This window comes from Physcomitrium patens, chromosome 26 (genome assembly GCF_059467195.1).
Source record: "Physcomitrium patens ecotype Gransden chromosome 26, ASM5946719v1, whole genome shotgun sequence".
NCBI classification, from domain to species: Eukaryota; Viridiplantae; Streptophyta; class Bryopsida; order Funariales; family Funariaceae; genus Physcomitrium; species Physcomitrium patens.
The window spans coordinates 8237860-8261061 of NC_143435.1; the positions used below are offsets into that span (position 1 = coordinate 8237860).

The 23202-nt window shown below is 43.2% G+C and overlaps 5 protein-coding genes across 9 annotated transcripts; all 5 read left to right on the forward strand.

The window, feature by feature from the left end:
- Nucleotides 1–975: 975 nt before the first annotated feature.
- LOC112277673 (uncharacterized) lies at nt 976–3574 on the forward strand. 2 transcript variants are annotated; one of them, XM_024510265.2, is made up of 4 exons: nt 976–1196; nt 2405–2612; nt 3052–3141; nt 3411–3574. In XM_024510265.2, the coding sequence occupies exons 1-4, from the start codon at nt 991–993 to the stop codon at nt 3441–3443; spliced, it is 537 nt and encodes a 178-aa protein (XP_024366033.1). In that variant the 5' UTR covers nt 976–990; the 3' UTR covers nt 3444–3574. The 2 variants fall into 2 exon arrangements, with proteins under 2 accessions (XP_024366033.1, XP_090104136.1); XM_090248010.1 differs by lacking the exon at nt 976–1196 and adding an exon at nt 1814–2196.
- A 3769-nt stretch (nt 3575–7343) lies between these two features.
- LOC112277792 (nuclear transport factor 2) lies at nt 7344–12823 on the forward strand. Of its 2 annotated transcripts, XR_016501260.1 has the most exons (11): nt 7344–7854; nt 8915–8973; nt 9324–9467; nt 9814–10078; nt 10205–10482; nt 10622–10766; nt 11163–11284; nt 11469–11528; nt 11695–11758; nt 11907–12344; nt 12375–12823. XR_016501260.1 is itself a non-coding variant. In XM_024510519.3 (10 exons), exons 2-10 carry the CDS (start codon nt 8920–8922, stop codon nt 12224–12226), a joined length of 1452 nt encoding a protein of 483 aa, XP_024366287.1. In that variant the 5' UTR covers nt 7344–7854; nt 8915–8919; the 3' UTR covers nt 12227–12823. The 2 variants fall into 2 exon arrangements, 1 of the variants encoding a protein (XP_024366287.1); XM_024510519.3 differs by having other exon boundaries at nt 11907–12823.
- Nucleotides 12824–12972: 149 nt separating this feature from the next.
- LOC149986228 (uncharacterized) lies at nt 12973–14550 on the forward strand. 3 transcript variants are annotated; one of them, XM_090248183.1, is made up of 3 exons: nt 12973–13433; nt 13627–13856; nt 14135–14550. In XM_090248183.1, the coding sequence occupies exons 1-3, from the start codon at nt 13402–13404 to the stop codon at nt 14221–14223; spliced, it is 351 nt and encodes a 116-aa protein (XP_090104309.1). In that variant the 5' UTR covers nt 12973–13401; the 3' UTR covers nt 14224–14550. The 3 variants fall into 3 exon arrangements, with proteins under 3 accessions (XP_090104309.1, XP_090104308.1, XP_090104307.1); XM_090248182.1 differs by lacking the exon at nt 12973–13433 and having other exon boundaries at nt 13440–13856; nt 14252–14550; XM_090248181.1 differs by lacking the exon at nt 12973–13433 and having other exon boundaries at nt 13464–13856.
- Nucleotides 14375–17332, forward strand: LOC112277793 (uncharacterized). Its single transcript, XM_024510521.3, has 6 exons — nt 14375–14613; nt 14799–14842; nt 15374–15537; nt 15716–15818; nt 15991–16160; nt 16340–17332. Exons 1-6 carry the CDS (start codon nt 14375–14377, stop codon nt 16859–16861), a joined length of 1242 nt encoding a protein of 413 aa, XP_024366289.1. The 3' UTR covers nt 16862–17332.
- A 2573-nt stretch (nt 17333–19905) lies between these two features.
- Nucleotides 19906–22036, forward strand: LOC112278167 (uncharacterized). The gene is made up of 5 exons (XM_024511339.3): nt 19906–20515; nt 20967–21055; nt 21191–21263; nt 21389–21493; nt 21618–22036. Exons 1-5 carry the CDS (start codon nt 20246–20248, stop codon nt 21669–21671), a joined length of 591 nt encoding a protein of 196 aa, XP_024367107.1. The 5' UTR covers nt 19906–20245; the 3' UTR covers nt 21672–22036.
- The last annotated feature ends 1166 nt before the right edge of the window (nt 22037–23202 follow it).

Below are 23202 nucleotides of genomic sequence, written 5' to 3' on the forward strand. Positions count from 1 at the left end.
TGAATGTTATTTTTTTTAACTATTTGCTCTTGGATGTCTTAACTACTGCCACAAAATTACAGGTTTTCAAATATGAAATAACACAAATTTTTAAATAAAAATAAAACAGTTGATTTACACATTTGAAAAAAAAGTTAACATTTTTACTCAAAATTTATAAATCAAGTAAGTTTAATAAGAATTGTTTTTCTTATAAGACCTGAATAATCTTAGTTTTGTTTATATTGCATAAATGTTTTTTACACAATTTTTAAAATTTGACAAATGCATCCATATTGCACCATACAAAACATTGTAGCTCCAAAATTAATAAAATCAAGATAATGTTGGTCCAATAAATAGTATTTTAATAAATCTGGCTTGAAATATCAATGTTTAATAGCTTTGTAATTGGAATTTGATAACAAGTTATAAAAGGTTAATGAAGCTAGAAAAATTTGATGTATTACTGTCAAACTTTTTAAATAAGATTTTTTTTTTTAAATGAATATAGTCAGCTTTTAAGAATGATTTTAAAGGAAAAAGCCACTTAAGAAAAATTAATTAAGGAAGGAATTATTCCTTTAATTTCACAAAAAAATTATTTCGGATGTTTGTTTTTAACTATTAGATTATTTTACATATTTAGATTCTCATTACGATGAAATTTCATATATGACCTAATTGTGACTTGAGCAAATACCATCCACTAGTAACCTCTAAACCACTTGTAAGCAATAACATGTTGTATGAATTGGAATTACCAACATTTTTAAATTTCATTTTCCATGTTCTCAGAAAAAATTGGAAAACAAGCAGACTGAAAAAGATAGAAATTACAACCAACAACAACAGTAACCCACAACCCACGAACACCAGCAATGTAGAAGGTAAGTAAATAAGTAAAACAAACGAACCAACACACACACACATACACACACAGCAAAAGAGTAATAAGGCAATGGAAGCAGAAAGAGGCTGCGAGGGACAGACGATGGCACCAACGACAGGATGCAGCGAAAGGCCAACGAACGTGCGCCGGCGAGGGAGCGAAGAAGGGACGGAGTGAGTGCCGCGGGTGAGCGCATCACAAGCAGCCCATCCCCATTCCAGAGTGTGTTTTTGCTGCCCCTGCTTCCCGTGCTCCTCGTCGTCATTGTCGTTGCACTCGTGACGCTCCTCTCCATAGCTGCTACTGCCACTCTCCAATCAATCATGTAAGCCCTTCTCTCCCCTTCTCTTCGCTTCTCTGCTCCTCCCACTTTGCCTCCCATCTTGCGCCACTGCTTCTGCTGCTTCGTTCCGGACTCCCCGCCTCGGCACGTTCCTGCACTCTGGAATCGGTGGAAAAGGGTGGATTGTTGTGGCTCTAGGGTGGCGGTTCTAGTCGGAGCTCGTGCACCCAGTTCGCAGCGCGGCTAGATGCGGGAGCTCTGTGGAGCCAGAATGTCGTCTTGCCGGCTTGTCCGTTTTAGGGCAGGGATGTCGAGACTGTTGGGTGCGAGGGGGAGATTGTGTTCCTGTGTGGCGCTCGCAATCCACGGTGCGTGGGCGACCGCGTAGGCGTATGTGTAGCGTGGGGTTTCGCGGACCGAGTGTTGCATCGCGTTCGTGGTGGGTTGTTTGTGCAGTGCCTCGGGTTCTAGTGTGGATGTGGTGATGGCGGAGGAACCCTAGAGTTGGTTATCGCGACGGACTGCGGCATTTCCAGTGCGCAGGAGTGGATCTCGTAACACTGACTACAGTGCTGGGTTCGTGCCAGTCGGGCTTGGTGGAGTGGTTTCGGAGGGCAGCTGGAGTGACCTAGTTGACGAGGTTAGGGTGCGAATGCGGAGCAGCGTCCTTGTGTGAGAAAGTGTCTAGTTGTTTTGGCGGAACGAGAAGCAGAGGTGTTGCACAGTTGCGATCGGAGGTTGGCGAGAGTAAGAGAGGCGTGGTAGTGTAGGTGCAAGCGCTCCGAGGCTTGTGTGAGCTGGGATGTAGTCCGGTATGCATTTTCCGGAGGCGTATGTAGAAGTGGACATCGGGTGGTATGCGAAGTACGTGGAGTGGTGGATTGATCCGTTTCTCGACGAGTGACGACAGCGCGAGAGGTCACGCGGTGGATGTACCACATGGTTGGATGCAACGGAGCGCCTGGCATGGCTCTGCAACTACGGTCTCCGTGTTCCGAACGGTGGTGATGTGGTTGTGGCACGATAGAATGTTGGTGAAGGTGTAAGTGGATGCGAGGTGAAGGGAATTTGGTGTCGGATGGTAGGATGACGAGGTGATGGTGTAATATTCGGGTAGTGGGCGGCGACGCAGACTGTAAGCAGGAGTGGGTCCGTGAGGGCAAAGAGTTGTGCGTGGTGGATGACGCCACGGTAAGTTGGCAGCCGTGCTGATGTGTATGAGCTGAGCAGATTGAGACGGCATTGTGCAGGGGCGATGCGGTGGAAGAGAAGTCTCAGGAGATTCCAGAGGAGGTAGCAGAGGAGAAGGTGGAAGAAACTGCCGAGGAGGAAGCAGCGGAAGAAGAAGAGGAAGAGGCCCCAGTGGAGGAAGAGGAAGAGGAAGAAGTGGTGGACCCAAAGGCGGAAATAGAGGAGTCGTGCAAACCGAAGTGTGTGAAGCAGCTTTTGGCGTTGCAGGTGCGTGGTTGCCTGCATGTGTGCGTGTGTTTATGTGTTGATCGAGGAGAGGGATGTGGGGTATGGTATTAGTGGGGCGTGGACGGTCTTTCATTAGTTCCACAGCGGGTGCTAGAAGCGGGAACGGTGGAGGCTTGGTGCATGATGGACGCATGCGGCACAGGAGCTAAAGCCGTGACAGCACGGATGTGCAATGTGTGGAGTAGAGGACAAGAAGGGATGGCGGATGGTGTGGTTTAGGAGAAGCCCGAGTGAGAGTAGCAGTTGGTTTGATGGAGGGCGGCGAAAGTTGTTGATGCAGTTGGAAATGAGTTGGGCGAGTGAAGCGAGTGTGGAGGGGTGTGAGCATACTGGGGATGGGTGTGAATAGGGATGTGAAAGGTGGGCAGTGTGATGATGGCGAGCAATTTGGTGATGGTTGGTGGCGGTTGGTTGGCAGGCGTGTGAGAAGCGCGTGGAGGAGGATGAAGAGGGTCAGAAGCATTGCACAGGGCAATATTTCGATTACTGGGGTTGCATCGACAAATGCGTAAGTGTTGCTGAACTGAGAGGAGGGGAACGATGAAGTGGTGTGGTGTTGTGAGGATTGAGTATGGCATGTGAGTTGTTGGACGGTGGAGGAACGTTGAGGCATTGAGGGTTTGCAAGGGAGGAATGCGAGGTGGAAATATGTGAGAGTTCGGAGTTGGTGCGACGAGGGTATGAGTGGGTGTGTGGTGTGAGGGACGTAGTTAGTGAAAGTGATGAAGTGAGGAACTGTAGTGGCCTGAGGACGATGACGTGGATGTTGTTTTGCAGACGGCACCGAAGCTGTTCCGAAAGCTGAAGTAGGGGGTTGATGTAGCTGCGGGAGTGGAGACAGGAGGCTTCTGGCTAACGTCGAGGGGTCAGAAAGTAGAGGCAATGTCCAAATTTGGGAGCATTTAGTAGAAATGCCGAATAAAGTAGTGTAGTTTTTTGAATGGCATTGCATCAGTTTTGTTGATCTGGCTTTTGTGTATGAATTGTGTGTGTGTTTGTATCGGAGTCATTTGATTGGGCTGTTTCTTTATGATTTTGAATTTTTTGAGAAGGAGAAGTTCCTGTACTGTGTGAGCGATAGGACATTGAATAAGTTAGTCGAGAAGTTTGCAGGAGTTTAGGATAGTTAGCTTCTTCTTTTTTAATTACGTATGAAATCGATAGATTTAAAGTACGCCGCCAAATTTTATTTTTCGTCATGGTCATGAATGTATTTGTAATAGTTGAGTTCGATCTAGTTTTTGCAATTTAGTAAAGGGCTTTTTGAGGTAGATCATACTGTTATGTTAATGCGACATGGTGTCTGTATTTGGTTTAGTGGACATAGAACATGAACAATGGAATTATAGGGACTTATTAATATGTTTATATATATATGATGAATATCTTGATTTCAAAAATGTGGTCAATGCAAATATTTGCTTGAATGACAGTTGTTATCGTAATTGTTATTTGAAAGATTCGTTTAAGTGCTTATATCAAAGATTTATGTAGGTGAAGTCAAGAGAGTTCAGGAACTAAGTAATTTGGATTTTTGGAGTATAACATTGAGGTTTCTAAGTGCTTGAAGTAGATGAAGAATATCTTGAGACTGATTTTGGTCAATTTCATAATTAAGTTGGTTTCTTAGAATGGGGGTTTAGGAGTGTGTTTTGTGTGAAGTAGGATCTTTATGTTTTGGAGATCTCAGATGGAGCGATTTTCGGATAATAAATAATGAAGATATTATATTTTTGATATTTGGTTGTGACTTTTAGTCAAACACATCTATTTTGGAGGATCACATGTCCACAACTGTAAGAGATCTTATTTAAATGAAAATCAAGTTTTTTAGTATTAAAAGGTTACCTTCATGTTGGAAAGATTCAAAGTTTTACTATTTAAATTTAGAGACTTAAATCTTAAGAATTAAACAGAAGATAAATTGTGAGAAAAACGTAATAAGTTGACTCATGAAAAGTGGTCATTAAAGATAATAAATAGATTAAGTTGTTGAAAGTTATAGAATACAAAGAGTCCAAAAGTAAAAAATCTTACAACAACTTTGTTGCATTTTTTTGTGTCTTTATTGAGTTGTGCAAGTGCAAAGTAGGAAGGATCATCATTACTACTCTACATTGATTGTATAAACTATATGGATTTATGTTCTAGATGATAACTTTTGGAATAAAGAAGTGTAAAGAACAGCTACAAAGAGCTAATAATATTTTATATTTGCACAATAACTTACTGTATTAAGAAAATTACATGGTTTTTTGGAAACTCCATAAATTGCTAACAATTTATTCTATCACCATTAAAGAATAATTTTTTGAACAAGCTATTTTGTATTGGAATTTACATTTTTTCTTCTAAAATCTAACTTGATGATTTTTTATATTATTATATAACTTTTAAATGTCAAACCATATTTATGGTATATTTAAAAGAAACAAATAATTGTTTCTATATTGTATATGTTTTGTTTTTTCTTTATAAAATTGTACTAATGATCGTGATAGAAATTAAACAAAAATAATGTAATTTGAATTGTTATTATAAGATAGTTGTTAAAAGTACAATATATCTATATTTAATAAATAAAAAGATTATTAAGAGAAAGATATTAATATATATATATATATATATATATAGACATGGACATACATACAAACATATTAATACTAGTAGAAACTTGTGTTATTAAATACAAAACTAATAGTAACTAGATACATTGATTTATATAACTATATTTAAGCAATTTCTAAAAATTATCACTATTTTAATATTTTATAAAATCACAAAATTATTTTTTAAAAAATATTCATTATATAACAATAAAATATATTTTAAGCTATATTTATGAACTACTTGCTTTAATTGGGTATTTTAGTATTCATGTAAATATATCTTTAGTCATTGTCAAAAGTGCCATTTATACTATCTAAATAAATAGAAATAATTTGAATGAAGTAGAAGTAAATAGAAATAAGTATGAGAAATCAAATAGGTAATAATTTTAAAAAACTTCTTAAATAAAATTCTTGAATGAAATATATACCAATACCAAAAAAAAAAAAAAAAAAAAAAAAAAATCCTTCAAATTTCTACAACCAATAGAAAAAATAATTATACTACTCCAAATATAATAATATATTTTTTTTTGTTATGATCTTATAAATATAGGTGAAAATAAATGATAGGTTGTGCAAGTCACAATCTATAATATTATACTAAAAGATATTAACTATAGCAAGAATCAAAAAAATATCTCATTTATGAGTAGAAGTATAATTGATGAAAATAGAGATATAATACTTTTAGATTGCAAAAGCATTCTTAATAAGTATAAACCATTATTTTATATTCAATGATAAATTTTAAAAAAATATCATTGCATACAATAAGTAGATAGGTGATAATATTACAATTCATATCTTATGTATACAAATTTGTAAGAATATGTACTTGCAATCTTATTGCAACTCTACAAAATATATTTTATAGGACACATAGACTCATAACCATTAGAAGAGACTTGATTTTCCTCTTAAGAAATCAGACCTATCTTGACTTATTATGGAGATATGAATTTCAATGCCCTATTTTTAAATTACTAGGTTTTTTATATTATCCAAGCAAACAAGAAATCAATCTGTAAGAATTTATAATCATTTTATTTGATGGAATAGATAGAATTTATAAGAATGTTAGTTGATATTAAAGTATTAAGATATATTCATTTTTTTACCATATTAACATGATTTAAAAAATTATACATATTGTTTAAAATTTTATTTATCAAACATATAACTTTTATTTAAAAAAAAATTAAAACCAAATATACACCAGATTGCGGTGCCCAATGACATGAGTTTTTGATAATAATTAATAAAATATAATAAGAAGAAACTCACCTCACATTGCACATGAAAGTGGAGGCTTATCCTGCATAATCATTTTTGGACCTTAAAGATAAATCACATATATACATACATACATATAAAATCATTTGGAAATAAAATTCTTACTAAGATTTGCCTACATTAGCTACAACACTAGAACTGCCCAAAGTCCAATACCTCAATGCGTGGTATTTGTACTTTGGAACTGTTGAAATAGTTGACACACCCATAATTATGTGTCTCTCTGACCCACTATCCCAAGTTGAGGATACTCGACCACCAAAATCAACAATTGGGTTGGTCCAGTCCCTCAAAAGTACCACTTGCAAAGATACCTCTTCGACACAATTAAAAGATTCCAGAATTCTGAATTAGAATATTCACAGCAAAAATTGAATTCAGATTCTACAAAATTGTAACTCATTGAAATGAAAGAGTAATTCAAGAACAACTCACATATCCAAGTCCTACTCTTTCTAAGGCTTCCACTCCCAATACCCAACTCAAAAAGGCCAGGAATATGAGCCAAAGCAGAAGAGCTGCAGCATGGAAAGACAGACGATGCCAATACCTATGAACCCAATTATAGGAATGAATACGTCTGCAGAGAACAAAGGCATGGAAGGCAATCTACTGAAGCAGAAATCCACAAAAAATGAAAGCGTAGATGATGTGGATTCCGAGGAGGCCAGCACAGAGAGCCACAGTGTTGCGTCCAATGGGGGGGGGGGGGGGGGGGTGTGTATGGAGAAGGTAATAGGGACAAATTAAAGAAGGTGCTAGAATGGGCTGGCAAGGCGTTAAAACCACAAGAGAACAAAGACAACAGGTTATTGAACATCCAGACAGATTAGGGTTCGGACTCCCATCAAAAGCTGTAGACACCCTGCAGAGCCCACTTCATTGTCGTCGCAGCTCGGATCTCTCCCTCCCTCCTCCGTTGTCGCCATCGCCATCGTGAGACTCCCTCCCTCCTTCACTCCCTCCCTCTCTGCTCCCCGACTTCCCCTCGCGGGTGGTTACTACAGTTCCGGAGGCTGATACTGTTGGCGCCGTTGTAGTTCGTGACTCTGGGGGTGCGGTTTCCGCTGAAGCAGGGGGGCGGTTGGAGGGGTTTTGTGGAGTGTGGAGCTCGCGGTTGTGTGGTGGTGGTGGTCTTGCTGTGACTCGGGGCTGCCTGTCGCTACCGGAGGGCTGGGCACAGTTTGTTCCAATCGTTGTAGGCAGGTTTCGGAGCCGCGGTCTTGAGGTAGGCGGCGGGGGCTTAGCTTTCAACTCGCCTGGCAGGTTGAGATCGAAGGGCAAGTTTGCACACCGCTGCGGTGGTGTGAGGCCAGGTAGTGTCGCATTGTAGTCCTTGGTGTGTTTTCGAGTGATTTGCTATGCAGTGCTGTGGTTTTATAAGTTGTTACCCGTCTGCGGTACAAACCGGTCTGTTGGATATGTAGATCATGGAGCAACCGACCTGGAACGGACCTATCTATAGTCTTTCTGATGTTATTGGTCATGTAGAGTTTTTGAAGGTGAGGCCTCGTCTTGTATGCATAGATTTCCAGGACTTGAGTGTAGGATACGAGTTGCTTAAGCAGGAAAACCATTGCAGATGAACTGGTTGCTCTCTGTTTCTAGGACATAGAATTTTCGTTGAGTTATCCGTACCGCGCATTACACGTGAACAAGCCCGTCCTGGTTTATCTAACAATGTTTGGACGCTATTCTTAACTCACTGGGAGTGTGTTAACTCATCGTTTGTTTATTTCACTCGAAGAGTATTCCACTCTGGGATACGTTAACTTTTCAACCTTTGAAATTCCTTAGTTTCAACACCTACACATCGGAGCTTGACTCGTCATATTTACTTTGCCCTGCGTACGTTGTACGAAACTCTGAATGTGAACGACGAGGGTCGCACCCCACTAACTGAAGGCTTTCGTTAGGTGCGAGCAGGTGACGACGGCGGTGTAGAGGCATCCAGTAGCCACGCCCTGCTGCTAGTCCGCACATACTTGACGGAAACTAAAGCCAATGTCCACGCTCTTATCAATCAGATAATTTTGTTTCGCATCTAGGTTATGTGTTCCGTACCAAAGCTATGGCGAACGATTGCAGGAAAGGATGTTTTTGTGTTTTATGTAAGCTGAAAATTCTGTGGCCGGTAAGAAGTCTTTGTGGCGCGTTTAAATAATAAGCTGCGTGACGTCCGAAGAATCCTGCCTGTACCATGGGCAAACTAGTGTCACTGCTCACTCACTCGTTTGATATGTGAGCTGGATGGATTGTGGATCTACTGGTTCTGGTCGACCCTTAACGGAGTGAGTTCTCTTGTTTTGAAGGATGTGTGATTCAAATGGTGTCATGTTTACTAAGCAGGCGTCCCGTTCGAAATGCGTTTTGCAGGAACAATGGCGAACCATTCCGCGAATGCCCCTGCTCAAATTCCTGCTGCAGCACATGTGGTAAAATTCGTGAGCCACCTTGGGTTTTAATTGTGTCAGATTCCTTTTCCGACCTGTTAACGTGTGGTTGAGGCGTAAGATGTATCCTTATTCCCAGGCTTGCAGCATTGTGCGAGTGTGATTGACGAGGGTCTGAAAGAGACACTGCAGTGTGGGCGACTGCACCTAGTCCATCGGCTCGCTTGTATATCAACTCTACGGACATTTCTCTGTTTCTGCACGCGGTTTGTTCGTGGGTGATGGTGCACTATACTATGACCCCTGGCTTGTGGTGGTGGGTCACATGGATAGAAATGTAGGGTGTCGGCGTTTGTGAACTGAACGATACGTACTCGGTGTGTGGGGTGCAGGTGGGGAACGCGTTCGTGAACCAGTATTACACCGTCCTTCATCAGTCACCACAAGTGGTTCATCGGTTTTACACCGACTCCAGCCGCTTGACTCGGGCCGAAGCAGGAGCTGATGGTGCCGTGGATACCGTTTCCACCCAGAATGTGAGCGTCTTTGTTAGGAACTAATATGTACCTGTTGGTCATTCACTCTGTAAAGTAGCTCAATGAAGGAGGGTGTGGTAAACAAGGTCGTCGTAGGTTTGATGCGTGTAGTACACGAGGGGTCTGTGCTCTCCCGTGCGCATGAGGAGGCAGATGCTGGATCTCTTGGTGTCCGAGCTCTCGTAGTCACGTGCCCACTGTCTATGATGTGTTGCATATGGTGGTACTGAGCTTTGCTCGACCATGGTGCTGGAGGTTTCGGCAGAACTGTTGTCATGTCGATGGTGGATGGTCGGCGGTCGGGTTCAGATGGGGGTTTGAACAATGTGGGGCATGATTGTTGCAGGAAATACACCAGAAAGTGATGTCGTTGGACTACAGCCAACTGAAGGCAGAAATCAAGACCGTGGACTCTCAGGACTCGCTGAATGGTGGAGTGCTGGTTCTAGTGACGGGGTCGCTGTCCACGAGTTCCAGTGGGAAGAGGAATTTCGTGCAGAGCTTCTTCTTGGCTCCACAGGAGAAAGGATACTTCGTGCTGAACGACGTCTTCCGTTATCTGGATGACGCTACTCCGCAGGAAAAGACTGACCAACCCGTTCCCGAGCCAGGTGAGCACCGGACGTTTTCGGACGACAGTGATGTATGTTATGGTAGTGGTAGGGGTGGCGGAGTCGGTTAGCTAGGGTTTTGTTGCACGTAGTGACCCGTTGTCGTGCGGTTGGGGTTCTGAGCAGCTGCGGAGCAACAGGCTTCGGCGCCGGAACCCGAGTTGGTGAGGGAGGTTTCACCCTCTGCTTCGGAGAGCGAGACGATGGTCCAGGAGGTTCGCGTGCACCCGGAGACTGCAGGAAGTGAAGGCGAGGATGAGGACGGCCAGGCGCCAGTTCTAGACACGACTACACCGGTGATCGAGGAACCGGAGTCGCCGATGGTCCAGGACGCCCCGTCTTCGGCAGTGAATGAGGCCGAGAGTGGTGGGGAGGCACCCAAGAAGCACTCGTACGCGTCTATTGTGAGTGGGATTCCTTGAGCCCGACCTGGTTGTGACGGAGTGGTTGATGTGTGGAGGTGTATGGTGTGCATAGTGGATCGGTGATAAGTGAATGCGTGGGTGGGACTTGGCTCATGTTGTCTCGGGTTGGCTTGTGCAGCTGAGGGTTATCGGAACACCGCCTCCGAAGGCTACGCCTCAGGCCCCGGCCGAACGTCCTGCAGCCAGTGCAACGGCATCTCCAGCTCCTGCGACAGCTCCTACACAGGAAGTGCAGGAAGAGAGCGCACCTGTGGAAAACGAAGGTGTGTGGAAGTGGGTGGGTGTGTGGTGGCAAAATTGTGGGGATGAACGTGAGAAGAGGGGGTAGTGTAGCATGAGATTATTGCGCCAACGAGTGGAGAGGCGGCTAATTAGCATGTCGTAGAGGCGGAGTGGAGAGTAGGTTTGTTGGAGAAAATGTGTCCGGCATGATCTTGTGACGAGGCGATGTAAGGTGGATGAGGTGATGGCATGCGGTGAGGTATTTGTAGGACATGCTAGGCGGCGGGGTGGTGGAAGTGGACGAGAGTGGTAGTGAGTGTTCCTTGTTAGCGGGCAATAGAGGATGGTGAGAGGATGGGGCGGATGTGCATGGCCGGGCATGGGTTGGAGCAGTTGTCGGGGAGGCGTTATGGGTGCTGACTGATGCTTGGATGCAGCTGACGGGCGGTCAGTGTACGTGAAGAATCTGCCGATGAACACCACGGCACCAGAGCTAGAGGAGGTGCTGCGCAACTATGGGACGGTGAAACCTGGCGGCGTGAACGTGAAGAATCAGAAGGTTGGTCTCATGAAGACGTGGTGAATGACGCGTGGTTGCCTGGTGCATGTGAAAGAGGGGGTTTTGGAATGAAACGTGCAAGGGATGGTTTCGGACACGAGGAATAGTTGGTGAGGCGAGTGGTATGCTGTTATTGAGGTGTATGGGTGGTACTGACGATGGTTTGGTTGGGTGTATGCGGCAGGGTGTATGCTACGCTTTTGTGGAGTTCGAGGAAGTTAGTGGAGCTCAGAGTGCGATCGAGGTGAGATTGAGGAATGCATGCGGTGGTGAGGAGGCAGTTGGGGTGAGGAGGTTGGCGGTGTCGTGACGAGGAAGGGGTTAGAATGTGCACGCATGTATGGTTTGAGCACGTGCGGTCTGGTTGTGATAGGGAGGGTTCTGATTTGGGATGGTGGGTGTGTGCGCAGGCTTCGGGTGTGGAAATCCGTGGGCGTCCAGTGTACATCGAGGAGAAGAAGCCCATGGGACGAGGTACGTCGGACACATGCAGTGCAGCTGGGTGAAGGCGGATATCGTGGGTGTGGTTGTGTTGGTTGGGTGAGTGGTCAGGGAAGGGGTTCGAGATGAGGAGGTAGCTAGTTGGATGTGGTGGGTAACAGCGTGGTCGCGTTGGTTGCAGCGCCGAGGCGTTCGGTCGACAACAGAGGCGAGCGGCCATATCGTAGCGACAGAGGCGAAGGGGGAAGAGGACGCGGGTCATACGGTGGGCGAAACTTCGGTCGTGGCATGGGGCTAGAGTCACGGGAGCGAGACGGAGGCAGCAGGGGCGGGCGCGGGTCCGGAGCTCCGCGAGGAGGGTACCCTAACTCGAACGGCAGTGGTGCGGCAGCGTACGGCGGGGGAGAGCGTCGCGGCGAAGGTCAAAGAGCACCAAGACGCAACCCTGGTGCGGCGCAGGGTGGGCGCGGTAACGGTGCGCCTGCGGCCGCTCCGGCGTGAGCAGAGGTGGTGGTGGGATGGGCAAGGGTGCGGAAGGGCGAAGCGAAGTCGGGCAAATGCTTGGGTGTGAGGCAGCGGGGATGCATCTGAGTTGCCTAGTGGTGCGATGTTAGTAGTAGTGGGTGAAGGCCCGTTTAGGGGCTGGGAGGTGGAGGGTTACAGGATGTGGTAGTGCCGAGTAGCGTAGGTGCAGTGTCAGGGCTAAGAGAGTTGGTAGAGGGAGTCAGCGGAACTCGCTGCCAAAGGTGCGCAGTGGAATAGATGCTCACAAGCCAATTTGTGAAATGTTTTTGGCGGAAGGTAGAGTGGGAGGAGGTTTATAGGGGTGGTGATGTTGGCAAGCACGCGACGGTTCGCAGCAAAGATTTTGACGAGCGTAGGTTAGTTGACAATTGCTGGGAGACTAGTCTGGTGTGAAGGGCGAGGAAGATATACATTGACGTCCTGGCGCAGTGCGTTTTGATATTTGGTGGCACGGATTACAGATGATGAGAAGCGATTGTAAATTGAGTAGGTTGGCAAGCAATTTTGGAATAATGATGTGATGAGATGCCAGGCTGGTATTGTCGAGGAATAACATGTGGCTAATTTTGTGGATGAGGTTACGTTTGAACTGGTGCCGAAATGGACGTTGCATGGGATTAAATATCAAATGGAAACGTATCTTCACCCTATCCTTCCCAACTATGTATTTTTTGGGTGAAGATGAACTGGAAAGTGAGATTGAAGATAAAATGGCTGCGCAATTGCTGTTCAGTTTGACTGCAGGAACTGTGATAACATAGATCTTTTGCGGTTAAACTTGGGGTATGGACCACATTGCACATTCCTTGCAATGTTAAATTACAGACCTGTTTGTCGACTTTTCCTCTTCTTTTGATTTTCCTGGTTTTAACAAATAGAAATTCAATCCTTGTACAATACTGGATCAGCTTGCTTAATTCTTAGCAGACAATTTAGAGACGGTGTAAGGGAGAATGGTTTGTAGGTGGTGGTTTTAGGATTCTCAATACCGCATCGCCAATGAGCATGCTTCTATTATATGAAATCTTTATCGACTTCGGCACCGAGCATGCTTTTCAATTGTTCAGAGACTATCAAAGTCTTTGCACGCACTCAATTATTACAGATAGTGACCAGCGAAAGATCCTGGTGTATAGTTTACAGCATGGAACATGTGCTTACCGCAAATTATATTTCATCATAGGTGCTGAAATTGCGTTCTACTTTCTCTTCATTGCATTAACACTCCATTAAATTTGATCAAAGCACTTGATTTTGTAACAATATGAGTGCACCCCTATGTATAAAATTCACGTATATCTATATATAAGCACATGTACATGTAAAGAAGAGAATGAGTGTCTCAGTTTCGATGTCGGCATAATGGGTTCGCACAGCACTTTGAGCAAAGCTGGGGACGAGGCATTGGAAGACGACGGAGTACGAGCATTGTACGCACATGGTGCAGCTCTTCTGACACCACGTGTGTTGTTTGCTCGTCGATGCGTCTCCACCGAACTCGACAACGCCGAACCCCCACTTTTGCCTTCACTTCCATCACACAAGGCCCAGATTGAGACCCAAGCCTCGCCCGACCACCCTCTCACGCCAGCGCCATACCAGCCAGGTGAGTTTCCCAACTATGCACTCTGCGTCGATGATGGTCAGCCTTCCTAGATTTCAAGCGGCGTCGTGTTGATTCAATTGGGGAAGGTTGAGAGGGGCGAGGGGTGCGGGATCGTCGGTCCGAGGGAGGGACCTCTGCTTCGCGGATGTGGGAATGGAAGGCTAGGGTTGGGCTAGTTTGCAGTGAGAGTTAGTGGATGAGGTTCTTGCTTGTGTGCTCCGGAGTGTTTCTACGGGTGTATGATTGGAGAGGGTGCATGCCTGGGGTGCATGTCGCAGAAACGGGCGAGCGTTGTCAGGAAAGACGGAAAGTCACGAGCGAGACCGCGACGGACGAGTTGGTATCGTGTATTCCAGACGGTTGGTGAGTTGGGTCGGTTGGTTTGTGCTCAGCAGCAGTTTTCTGGAAAGCAGAAGAAGGCCCGCAGACTGGCAGGGAAGGGTAGAAAAGAAGAGAAGAGGGTTTGAGAGGGCCAACTGCGACGGCGCATCTGCTGCAGCTCCTGCGCGGCGGGAAGGATGGAGGGAGGGGGTGACGAAGAGAGGATGCAAGAAGTGGCGCCTGACTTAAACGGGACCCTGGAGGACAACGACGTGGACGATGAAGAGCAGGGGCAGCAGGACGCCGCCGTGGACGACGAGCCCCAGCATGCCGATGAAGAGGAGCACACGGACGGATTTCAAAACGGAGGGTCGGCGAAGGATGCTATGGAAGAGATGGATTTCCACGGCTCGCAAGGAAAAGCGTCAGGTTCAGGGTTAGTTATCAGCGGCCCTAGGTTTAGTTTTAGTGAAGATTTTACCATTAGTCTGATCCCCAGATGTTTGTGTCCTCGCTGAAATGTGTTGTGGTTGTAATTTCGGGGGTTTGTATGTAGGAGGTTTGTTTGGTCACTTGCCATGACATGTATGAGAGCTAACGCACTGTCCATTCGTTTGGTAGGGGGAAGATTTTCATCGGTGGTTTGTCATGGGACACTTCCACAGGTATGTGCGCTTCTCTTGGTTGTGCATTACAATAATCATCAGCGCGTGGGTGTTGATGAGTGACTTCAGTGTCAGTGTCCTCTTCGCATTGGTTGTGATGTTCATAATCGACAAGTGGAGCCATGATATGTTGGGTCGTGGGTGGGATGTTTCGTGAGAGTCATCATATATGATTGTTCTCGATGTTATCGTTTGTTAGTTGACGGTCTTTTGTGGTTGTGTAAGTTTAGCTTTGTTATGTACATTATTGTGTTTTGATTTCATGGTATTTCTGAGCTTGTCTGGAGTTGAGGAGGGGTATGAATGAAACTTTCAGCGGCTATCACCGAGATAATTCAAATTGAACGATGGGTCGTTGTGCGGTGCGGTGCTCTGCATGTGGCAATATGGTCCGATGGGTGTTATCTTCCGTGTTCTCTGATGTAGGACCATCAAGTCTGTTTTTGTTCAGGGAGTTTCTGTTTGCAATGAGGTGACGGTTTGTGTGGCAATCTGGGTGTGTTGTCACTCTTATTTCCTGTATTTGCACAGACAATTTGCAGAGTCACTTCAAGAAGTACGGCGAGATCATCGATGCGGTGATCATGAAAGATCGTTCTACTGGACATCCCCGCGGGTTTGGATTTGTGACATTCGCTGATCCAGATGTGTGCGACAAAGTCGTGCTCGACAAGCATGTGATTGACGGAAGAACGGTAAGTTCCGGATCGGGTCTGTAGAAGTCTTGCAGCTTTACCTGTCCAGTACTGGTAGCTCGTTCCTAGCAGCCAATAGTTCCGAACGTAAGCTTTGACGGATGGCACTGATGTAGGGTGGATGAGGGTGATTGGGAGTACTAGTGGTGTATGGGGATCTCACTAGAGGTAGCTGCAGGTGGAGGCCAAAAAGTCAGTTCCTCGTGAAAACTTGGCAACAAGTAAAGGACCGAAGACTAAGAAGATCTTTGTCGGAGGCATTCCTCCTTCTATTACAGATGGTATGCAGAAGTGCTTGCGAGCATTAGCCTTCCCTGCCCTTTGACCATGCAGTTAAGAGTTTAGTTGGTGTGAGCCGGACTGCTAGATGGTCGCTTGTGAGGGGGCAACGGGTCGAGGACGGGGTTGATTGTGATGTGGGATGTTGAGTGGGTGGGTTCTGATTGTGAACAGAGGAGTTCAAAAGCTATTTTGCTGGTTTCGGAAGCGTAATGGAGCACCAAATCATGCAAGATCACAGCACCGGCAGGTCACGTGGTTTCGGGTTCGTGACGTTCGACAGCGAGCAGGTGGTGGAGGATATTCTTGCTCACGGAAAGTTGCACGAGCTTGCAGGAAAGCAGGTGAATGACTGGGAATTCTACTGGTCCCAACCTTGCCATTCGATGAATTAGTAACGATATGAGGCTTGGTGGCGGTTTGGTGAAGTGTATATTAACAAAGCTTGTCTACCTTACAGTATACTTTCTAGCATATATATTGCTGTGGATTGTTCTGAAAGTACTTCGCGTGGTTTGCTCAGGTGGAGATCAAGAAAGCAGAGCCAAAACGAGCCATTCAAGACAGTCCTGGTGCTGGATACCCAGACGGCAGGAGTGGTGGGTATGGTGCAGGCACAGGAGGCTATGCAGGATATGAAGGGGGCTATGGTAGCTCCAGCAGTGGCGGGTATGGGGGATCTTACAGGTCAGGATATGGAGGTAGAGGTGGAGGTTATGGCGGGGGCTATGGAGGGGGGTATGGCGGAGGATATGGCTATGGGGGTGGCTATGGAGGAGATTTGGGTGTGGGAGGAGGATACGGTGGGAGTTCGGGGTATGGGTCAGGCGGTGGATACGGTGCTGGGATGATGGGTGGGTATGGCGATGGAGCCGATGCATATGGGTCAATGGGATATGGTGGGTACAGCGGTACAAGTGGTTACGGTGCAGGGTATGGTTCAAGCGGTGGCTATGGTGGAAGTTATGCAAGCAGTCGTGGTTACAGCGGGAACGGTAGCGGTAGCAGCAGCCACGGACGGTACCACCCTTATGGGAGGAGCTAGGTTTCTTTAGGCTCGGACGGTCGAGGGCAGTGATTTAGAGAAGTTGACGACATGCGGAGGCTGTGAAGTTATTAGTCACCGAGGCAGGCGCTGCCCAATGAACAAGAAGATCGTTCTTTTAACTTGTAATTTTGGGAGAAGACACTCACATCGTCAGAGGACAAGTTAGTTGGGAGTTACCAAAATTTTGTTTGTGTACTGAAACACGAAGGGAACAATCTTAGTTTTACGTTCTTTGCTTGGCTGCACGTAGTTGATGTGTACTAAATCTGGTTTTTAGGATATTTTTGGAAATCCATATGTAGATGAACCATCTTAGACACCATCAGTTGGAATTCATGATTTGATTGCGACTTTTGTTTCAACTCGTTTCTTTAGTGTTGAATTGGTTTATAAGAGAGTCGATGCACATTTGTTGTAGATGGTGAGTAAAGTGATGTCTTGCAAATTGCAAGATTCTTTGTATAGAAATTGCTGTGGTTCCGAAATGCGTTCCAACAAGTCCTAATGATTTCTGAATTTTACTTGTCGCTTTTGTAACGTATAGATGTATGAATTTTCTCTCTTTTAATTTGTAATGTGGCCGTTCATCACCAACCTTCTATCAGGTGAAGTTGGTCATCGAACATCTGCCATTGTTTGCATGCGTTTACTCAGACGTACTCTTTTGTGCACAAGTTTGGGATGTAAGAATGGCGTATTCAAGGCGCCTTTCTGAAGGTCTGTTGGCAAAGTATGGATATGAACTCGAGGAATAATCTCCCTGGTTCTTAATGACGGATCAGATGGATTCTTAAGGATATCTTTCTCGAAGGCATACTTTTTGTAAGTTTCTTTTTCTTGGTTTTCATTTGCTTCAGTTGTTGTATGTTGTGGTACACTATTTTCACATGGATGGTTTCACATGGTTTATACATGGTAATCTGTGGAATTATGTGTGTGTTAATTACAAGAATAGAAGGAAATACTGTTCGGAAAACACAGTTCATGTTGTGATGCACTAGGACACATGCAAAAATCATATGATATCAAATTCAATTTAGTGTTTTCTTTTACATGTGTTTGTATGTTTACATATATAGATAAAACTTACAGCAATATTCATGTCAAAGATCAGTTTGTAATGTGGATTCTTATCATTTGACATGGAAAATCACAATTTTTAAAATCAACTTAAAGAATTTACATATGACAAGTTTTCCAATAGGTAGAAGCATGTACATGTATTTTATACTAGCATACACAAAATAAAACATCAAGTTCTGTTACATGGGTATACATTGTAGGTGAAATTATACAACATTGAATATCCATTTTTCAATCTTATCACATTTAAGTTTGATGTATGTGTATATATATACACACATCACTTTATTATTATTGTGAGAATATTTTATGTACCTAATGATTCATTTATGAACATTGTCAAGCATTCTCATAAAGATTCAAATACTTTGGTTTTGAATTAGTTGAGAAAGGATACTTTATGAAAGATTTATCCAAAATCTTTCTGTAAAAATCAAGTAACAACACAAATTACTAATCATTTTATAGATATTTAATGCATTAATTCAATTGCCAAATGTTGAATTATTAAGTGGTAATTGATAGACAAATTCAAGTTACGGATATAAAAATTTGTTGACTATATATATATATATATATATAAATAAATTAGATCTTGTATACTCATATATATATATATATAGAGAGAGAGAGAGAGAGAGAGAGAGAGAGATGAATTTTAAATAGATCCAAGTTTTTTCTGAATTGAAATGAAAAAAAAAAAAAAAAAAAAAAAAAACAAACAAAACCTCTAGATTCATTATTCTACTATTGGATCTGCAACCAATAAAAACCAACCACATTCATCAATTACCATATTCTTCATCTAGAATAGGTCTATTTACTAAAAGCATGGGTATATTTAACATTCTCCTATACATAAAATATCTCTCTCTCTCTCTCTCTCTCTCTCTCTCTCTCAATATATATATATATATATATATATAAGTAATTTTATTTCATTTAATACTTGTACAATTTAATAGAAGTTTATACTTATTTTTTAAAATTTATCTAATTGCCAATATTAGATTTGTTAAAATGCCAATATCAAAGTCATGTATTCATTACACTAATATATGTAATTATTTTTCTATCATCATATAAATAATTTATAGTAGAAAAATCATTTAAACATATTTTTAGTAAAAAAGTATATTTAAAAAACAAATGTTAAAAAAATGTTGATGTAAATGTTCATGAGATATTGGTTTAAGAAGTTGTATATTGCAAATATTTTGTTTTGGAAAAATGGACATAGTATGTATATATAAATTTAATAGAAGAAAAAATTTCTATCTTTTTTGGGAAGTCAATTGTATTTTTTTTTTCTTATTTTAGGACTTCTTGGAAGATTTGTTTATTTCAATTATTATTATTTTTCCAATGATTTTTTTTTTTAATTTTTTTTTTAATTTTCTTTAAACTACCTTCTAAAAGCAAAAAGAAACTTAAATAAATAAAAAATTTCAATCATTTTATTGTTTTTGTTTTTGTTTTTGTTTTTGTTTTGTTTTTTTTTTTTTTGTTTTGATTTTGATTTTTGATTTTTTTGCACGTATAGTTGAAAAACTATCTTAACATCTTCTGTAAAATCCGACAATATTCTAACGAATAATATATCTTACTTACCATAAAATACAGATTTAGAAAAAATAGTATGCAACAATCATTCATTCCCACTACAACTTTGAAGATTATTTGTTACACAATAAACACTAGACATGGTAGATAATCACAAACCTCAGGGGGCTTGCCAAACGAAACTCCAGGTTCAAGCCACCATACCCGGTCTAGGAACCCCGGATATCGATAATGAAGGCGGGTGTCAATCTACGACACTTGGCGGGAGCAACGAAGAGTGCCAAGTGGCAGATATTCTGCTTGACCTAATCCAGACAAGTGTGAACGCGAACGCGCTCCGAGGGTGTGGTCGGAGCTCGGCAAACGGATAATGCTCCTCGTCTGTTGGCTTTTTGATATTAACTTTTTTTTCTTCTTCGTCGTCTCCTCCTTCGTCTCCCTCGGCTTCTTCCCCTTCTGCGCCGATCTCAGAGTGGGTTCTTTGCCCAATCTTGACGGTAGCCGCGTGCTTTCTGGAGATATTTCTCTTTATCTCCCTGCCGTTGTAATTTTTGGGTCCTGTGAACAGAGAAACTGACACTGGGTACTTGAATTGCTTAGGGAGGCCACTGGGTTCGAGCGGGGTGGGTGTAGGGTTTAGCGTCCATTTCGTCCGCCAGGCTGCCCTGAAGCTTTGATTTGTGCCGGTGGAACTGTGATTTGGTGCGAGTTTTCGTTAGGGTTTTTGAATTCGAGATGGAGAGCCGCGCTTTGATGATGGAGGTGGCGTCGGGTGCGCGCGCGGTCAGGCTCAGGGCTTCCTCCGCTCTGGCCTCGTGTTCGAGCTTCAGCTCATCCTTTGCATTGTTGACGGCCAGACACTTCTGCAAGCAAACACCACGTATCTCACCATTGAGGGGTACGGTTAAGGTTGTGGGAAATTTGGGTCAAGCCTCGGAGGGTGTCAGGAGGAGCACATTTGGCCGAGGATCAGTCTTTTCATGTAGAAGTCGACCGGAATTTCGGGTATATTCCTTCTCTCTTAATGGCTAGTCGCTCAAGTATACCAATCCAACTGATATGAGTGCTTTTTATCTATTATTTTAGAAAATAGTGTTTATTTGCATCAAAGGTAAATGTTTCATTAACCTGAATGCACAGGCCAATTATGATTTGGTGTTACTTCGCTTTTTCTACTTCGTTTGCGCAATGTGTGTCTGTTAACAATAATTTTACGTTTTATAGTTGAATTCTTTAGAGACTTTGGAGAAGTAAAATGGAAACCGAACTGTTTTCCTTCGTATGTGGCATTCGGTGAGTGGCATAATGTTATCACCTGAAGGAAGACGTTCCCGCACATCCTACCTATTGCTGAAGCTCGCTCTTACGCTCTCTTTTATGATTACCGGTGTAACCTGTTGATGTATGGTGGTTTGATTCGTATGCTTATGATCACCTGTGTAATGCGTCATTTCAGGGTCAAGCTACCAAACAAACCTTTTCTTCGTTTGACGATATGCTCGAGAATTCTAAAGTGCCAATGCTGGTGGATTTCTACGCAACTTGGTATGGATTTCTTCCCGTTCTCGGTTTGCTTTTCCGCCTGATGGACATTTTCAATTTCTAGAGTGCAGAGGCATTCTTGTAGCATTATTTTTTGGTTATCTAAACTACAGCTGTGTGATTTTTGAACGCGGGAAGGTGCGGACCTTGTCAGATGATGGTGCCGATTCTGAGTGAAGTCAGCAATATCATGCAAGATAAACTTCGCGTTGTAAGTTCCTTCTAATCTGTGAATGGTCTCGAGTTCGATTTATAGTTTCAATATTAAGATCTTGGTGTTGCTTTTGTAATGTGTTGGGCTTAACTATTGGATTTTGTGCAATGACCTGCTGACAGGTGAAGATTGACACCGAAAAATACCCTGAACTTGCCTCCCGTTTCAACATCCGTGCACTGCCCACAATGGTGCTTTTTAAAGGCGGAAAAGTTGCTGATAGAATTGTACGTTTCTTAGAAACGACAGACTTCTTATCTCATAATTTTCATATCAGCACTATGAATGTGCTACAAATAAATTGCGGGACCAGACGTAACAATTAATTGTTTATGGTGGGCGATTGTGCAGGAAGGTGCTTTAAGAGCTGAAGACATTATCGATCGCATCAGTAAAGTTCTATGATCGCACAAGCTGATTATCAACATATTCTGTTTCTTCTGAACATTTATATTTCCTCAGCAGCTACATAGTAGCGTCATACATGAATGTCGTGGTGTCCAATTTGTGGTGCTTGCTTGACTGCACAAAACTCACAAGGACATTCGGGCATGTGGACGCTAGCGCCTAGTTATATGATGGAAATCTAGTAGATCTAGACACGGGAGATACCATGCAAGTAGTCATTGCCTCGTTTCTTCATGAAATGAAACGGGTAGCTCATTTCAGTAGATAAGTGCATTCTTCTCTCTTCATTACAAGATATCTGGAATTTGAAGCGCCCTCACCACAGCTTTGGTTTGGTTTGTGGATTAGGTGAAACTCTTCTATCTCAATTCTCACGGAAACGTACTCCATTACTAATTCAACTTGGACGCAGTGATTTAACACCAGAAGTGGGCAAACAAATTTTCAAAGATCCCAAGAATTCGTTGCGACTCCTACTGCATTTGCTAGGACAAGACTTCGCGCTGCACACTCCAAGCTTGTGCAGATTCTGTCGTAGTGATATGAGGATATTCCTGTCCATTCTGGCGTGTGAAACTGTGGACGAACTGGAACAACCCCGCTATTCAAGTTTCACTAAACATAGATGAAGATACGATGTGCCATTGAAATATGCAGCCAGCGGTCATACGGAGCTGAGAAACGCAGACTCAGTTCACAATCAGGTGCCCCCTTCAAGCAGAGCCTCACTTCAGAACATATAGCTTTGTACACCATCTCATCCATGGAGTTCTGTATCACATACGAACAGACGGTGAATGAGGTCGCATTTAAGATAGTGATTGTTTGACAAGACTTACACTCACGTTAGTAGCAATAATTGAAAGAAATAATTTCTTCTATGAAGATTTAAGCCCTAAATGACCTAGGTCCAAACTGGTTCGGCGGTATCACTCTTAGAATCGGACTTTATTCACAAGTTTTTAGAATGGGACTTTTTCACAGGTTCTCATCCATGCAGATACCAGTCTTGGTGCTGTTTAGCCTGCTGCCCACAGGCAATGGACTAGGTAGCACCCAAAACAATACAAATAATGTGAGATTTGGGTTCATGACAAGCATTTGGGAAGGTTGGTGCCAACGGTTATAAATTCCGTTAGCAAAATGTAAGTTTTGAGTTTGACTCCAATTATTTACATGGTAGACCATTCATATTGTATTTGACGTTTTGATCCCTCCTATAATTTCTTAGCCGCTTCTCCTTGGCCCTTCCGCTTGCCAAGGTCCCCTTTGCCTCATCTCTTAGAATTTTTAAATTTTTGCAGGCGAGCGGGTGGACATGCGAGCAAGCTCAGCCATGTATAATCTTTGTTTAAATCGTCCAAAATTCATTCATGGATGAAGAAAAAGGATTACCATGATACAATGCTTAAGAAAGATCTAGTGTTGAGCTCATATCATAATAATTTTTTTATTCATCCATAAATAGATGTGAAGCAATTTCAAAAACGTTTTTATATGCTTGTCCTTGTGCCTGCCCTGTCGCCTG

Coding starts and splice junctions, on each gene's coding strand:
- LOC112277673 (XM_024510265.2), top strand. CDS start 991: ATGCAGCGAAAGGCCAACGAACGTGCGCCGGCGAGGGAGCGAAGAAGG. Junction 2,613..3,051: donor AGCAGCTTTTGGCGTTGCAG/GTGCGTGGTTGC, acceptor GTTGGTTGGCAG/GCGTGTGAGAAGCGCGTGGA. Junction 3,142..3,410: donor GGGGTTGCATCGACAAATGC/GTAAGTGTTGCT, acceptor GTTGTTTTGCAG/ACGGCACCGAAGCTGTTCCG.
- LOC112277792 (XM_024510519.3), top strand. CDS start 8,920: ATGGCGAACCATTCCGCGAATGCCCCTGCTCAAATTCCTGCTGCAGCA. Junction 10,079..10,204: donor CCAACCCGTTCCCGAGCCAG/GTGAGCACCGGA, acceptor GGTTCTGAGCAG/CTGCGGAGCAACAGGCTTCG. Junction 11,759..11,906: donor GAAGAAGCCCATGGGACGAG/GTACGTCGGACA, acceptor CGTTGGTTGCAG/CGCCGAGGCGTTCGGTCGAC.
- LOC149986228 (XM_090248181.1), top strand. CDS start 13,529: ATGTATAAAATTCACGTATATCTATATATAAGCACATGTACATGTAAA. Junction 13,857..14,134: donor GCCAGCGCCATACCAGCCAG/GTGAGTTTCCCA, acceptor TGCATGTCGCAG/AAACGGGCGAGCGTTGTCAG.
- LOC112277793 (XM_024510521.3), top strand. CDS start 14,375: ATGGAGGGAGGGGGTGACGAAGAGAGGATGCAAGAAGTGGCGCCTGAC. Junction 14,614..14,798: donor GGAAAAGCGTCAGGTTCAGG/GTTAGTTATCAG, acceptor TTCGTTTGGTAG/GGGGAAGATTTTCATCGGTG. Junction 15,538..15,715: donor ATGTGATTGACGGAAGAACG/GTAAGTTCCGGA, acceptor AGGTAGCTGCAG/GTGGAGGCCAAAAAGTCAGT.
- LOC112278167 (XM_024511339.3), top strand. CDS start 20,246: ATGGAGAGCCGCGCTTTGATGATGGAGGTGGCGTCGGGTGCGCGCGCG. Junction 21,056..21,190: donor GTGGATTTCTACGCAACTTG/GTATGGATTTCT, acceptor GAACGCGGGAAG/GTGCGGACCTTGTCAGATGA. Junction 21,494..21,617: donor GAAAAGTTGCTGATAGAATT/GTACGTTTCTTA, acceptor GCGATTGTGCAG/GAAGGTGCTTTAAGAGCTGA.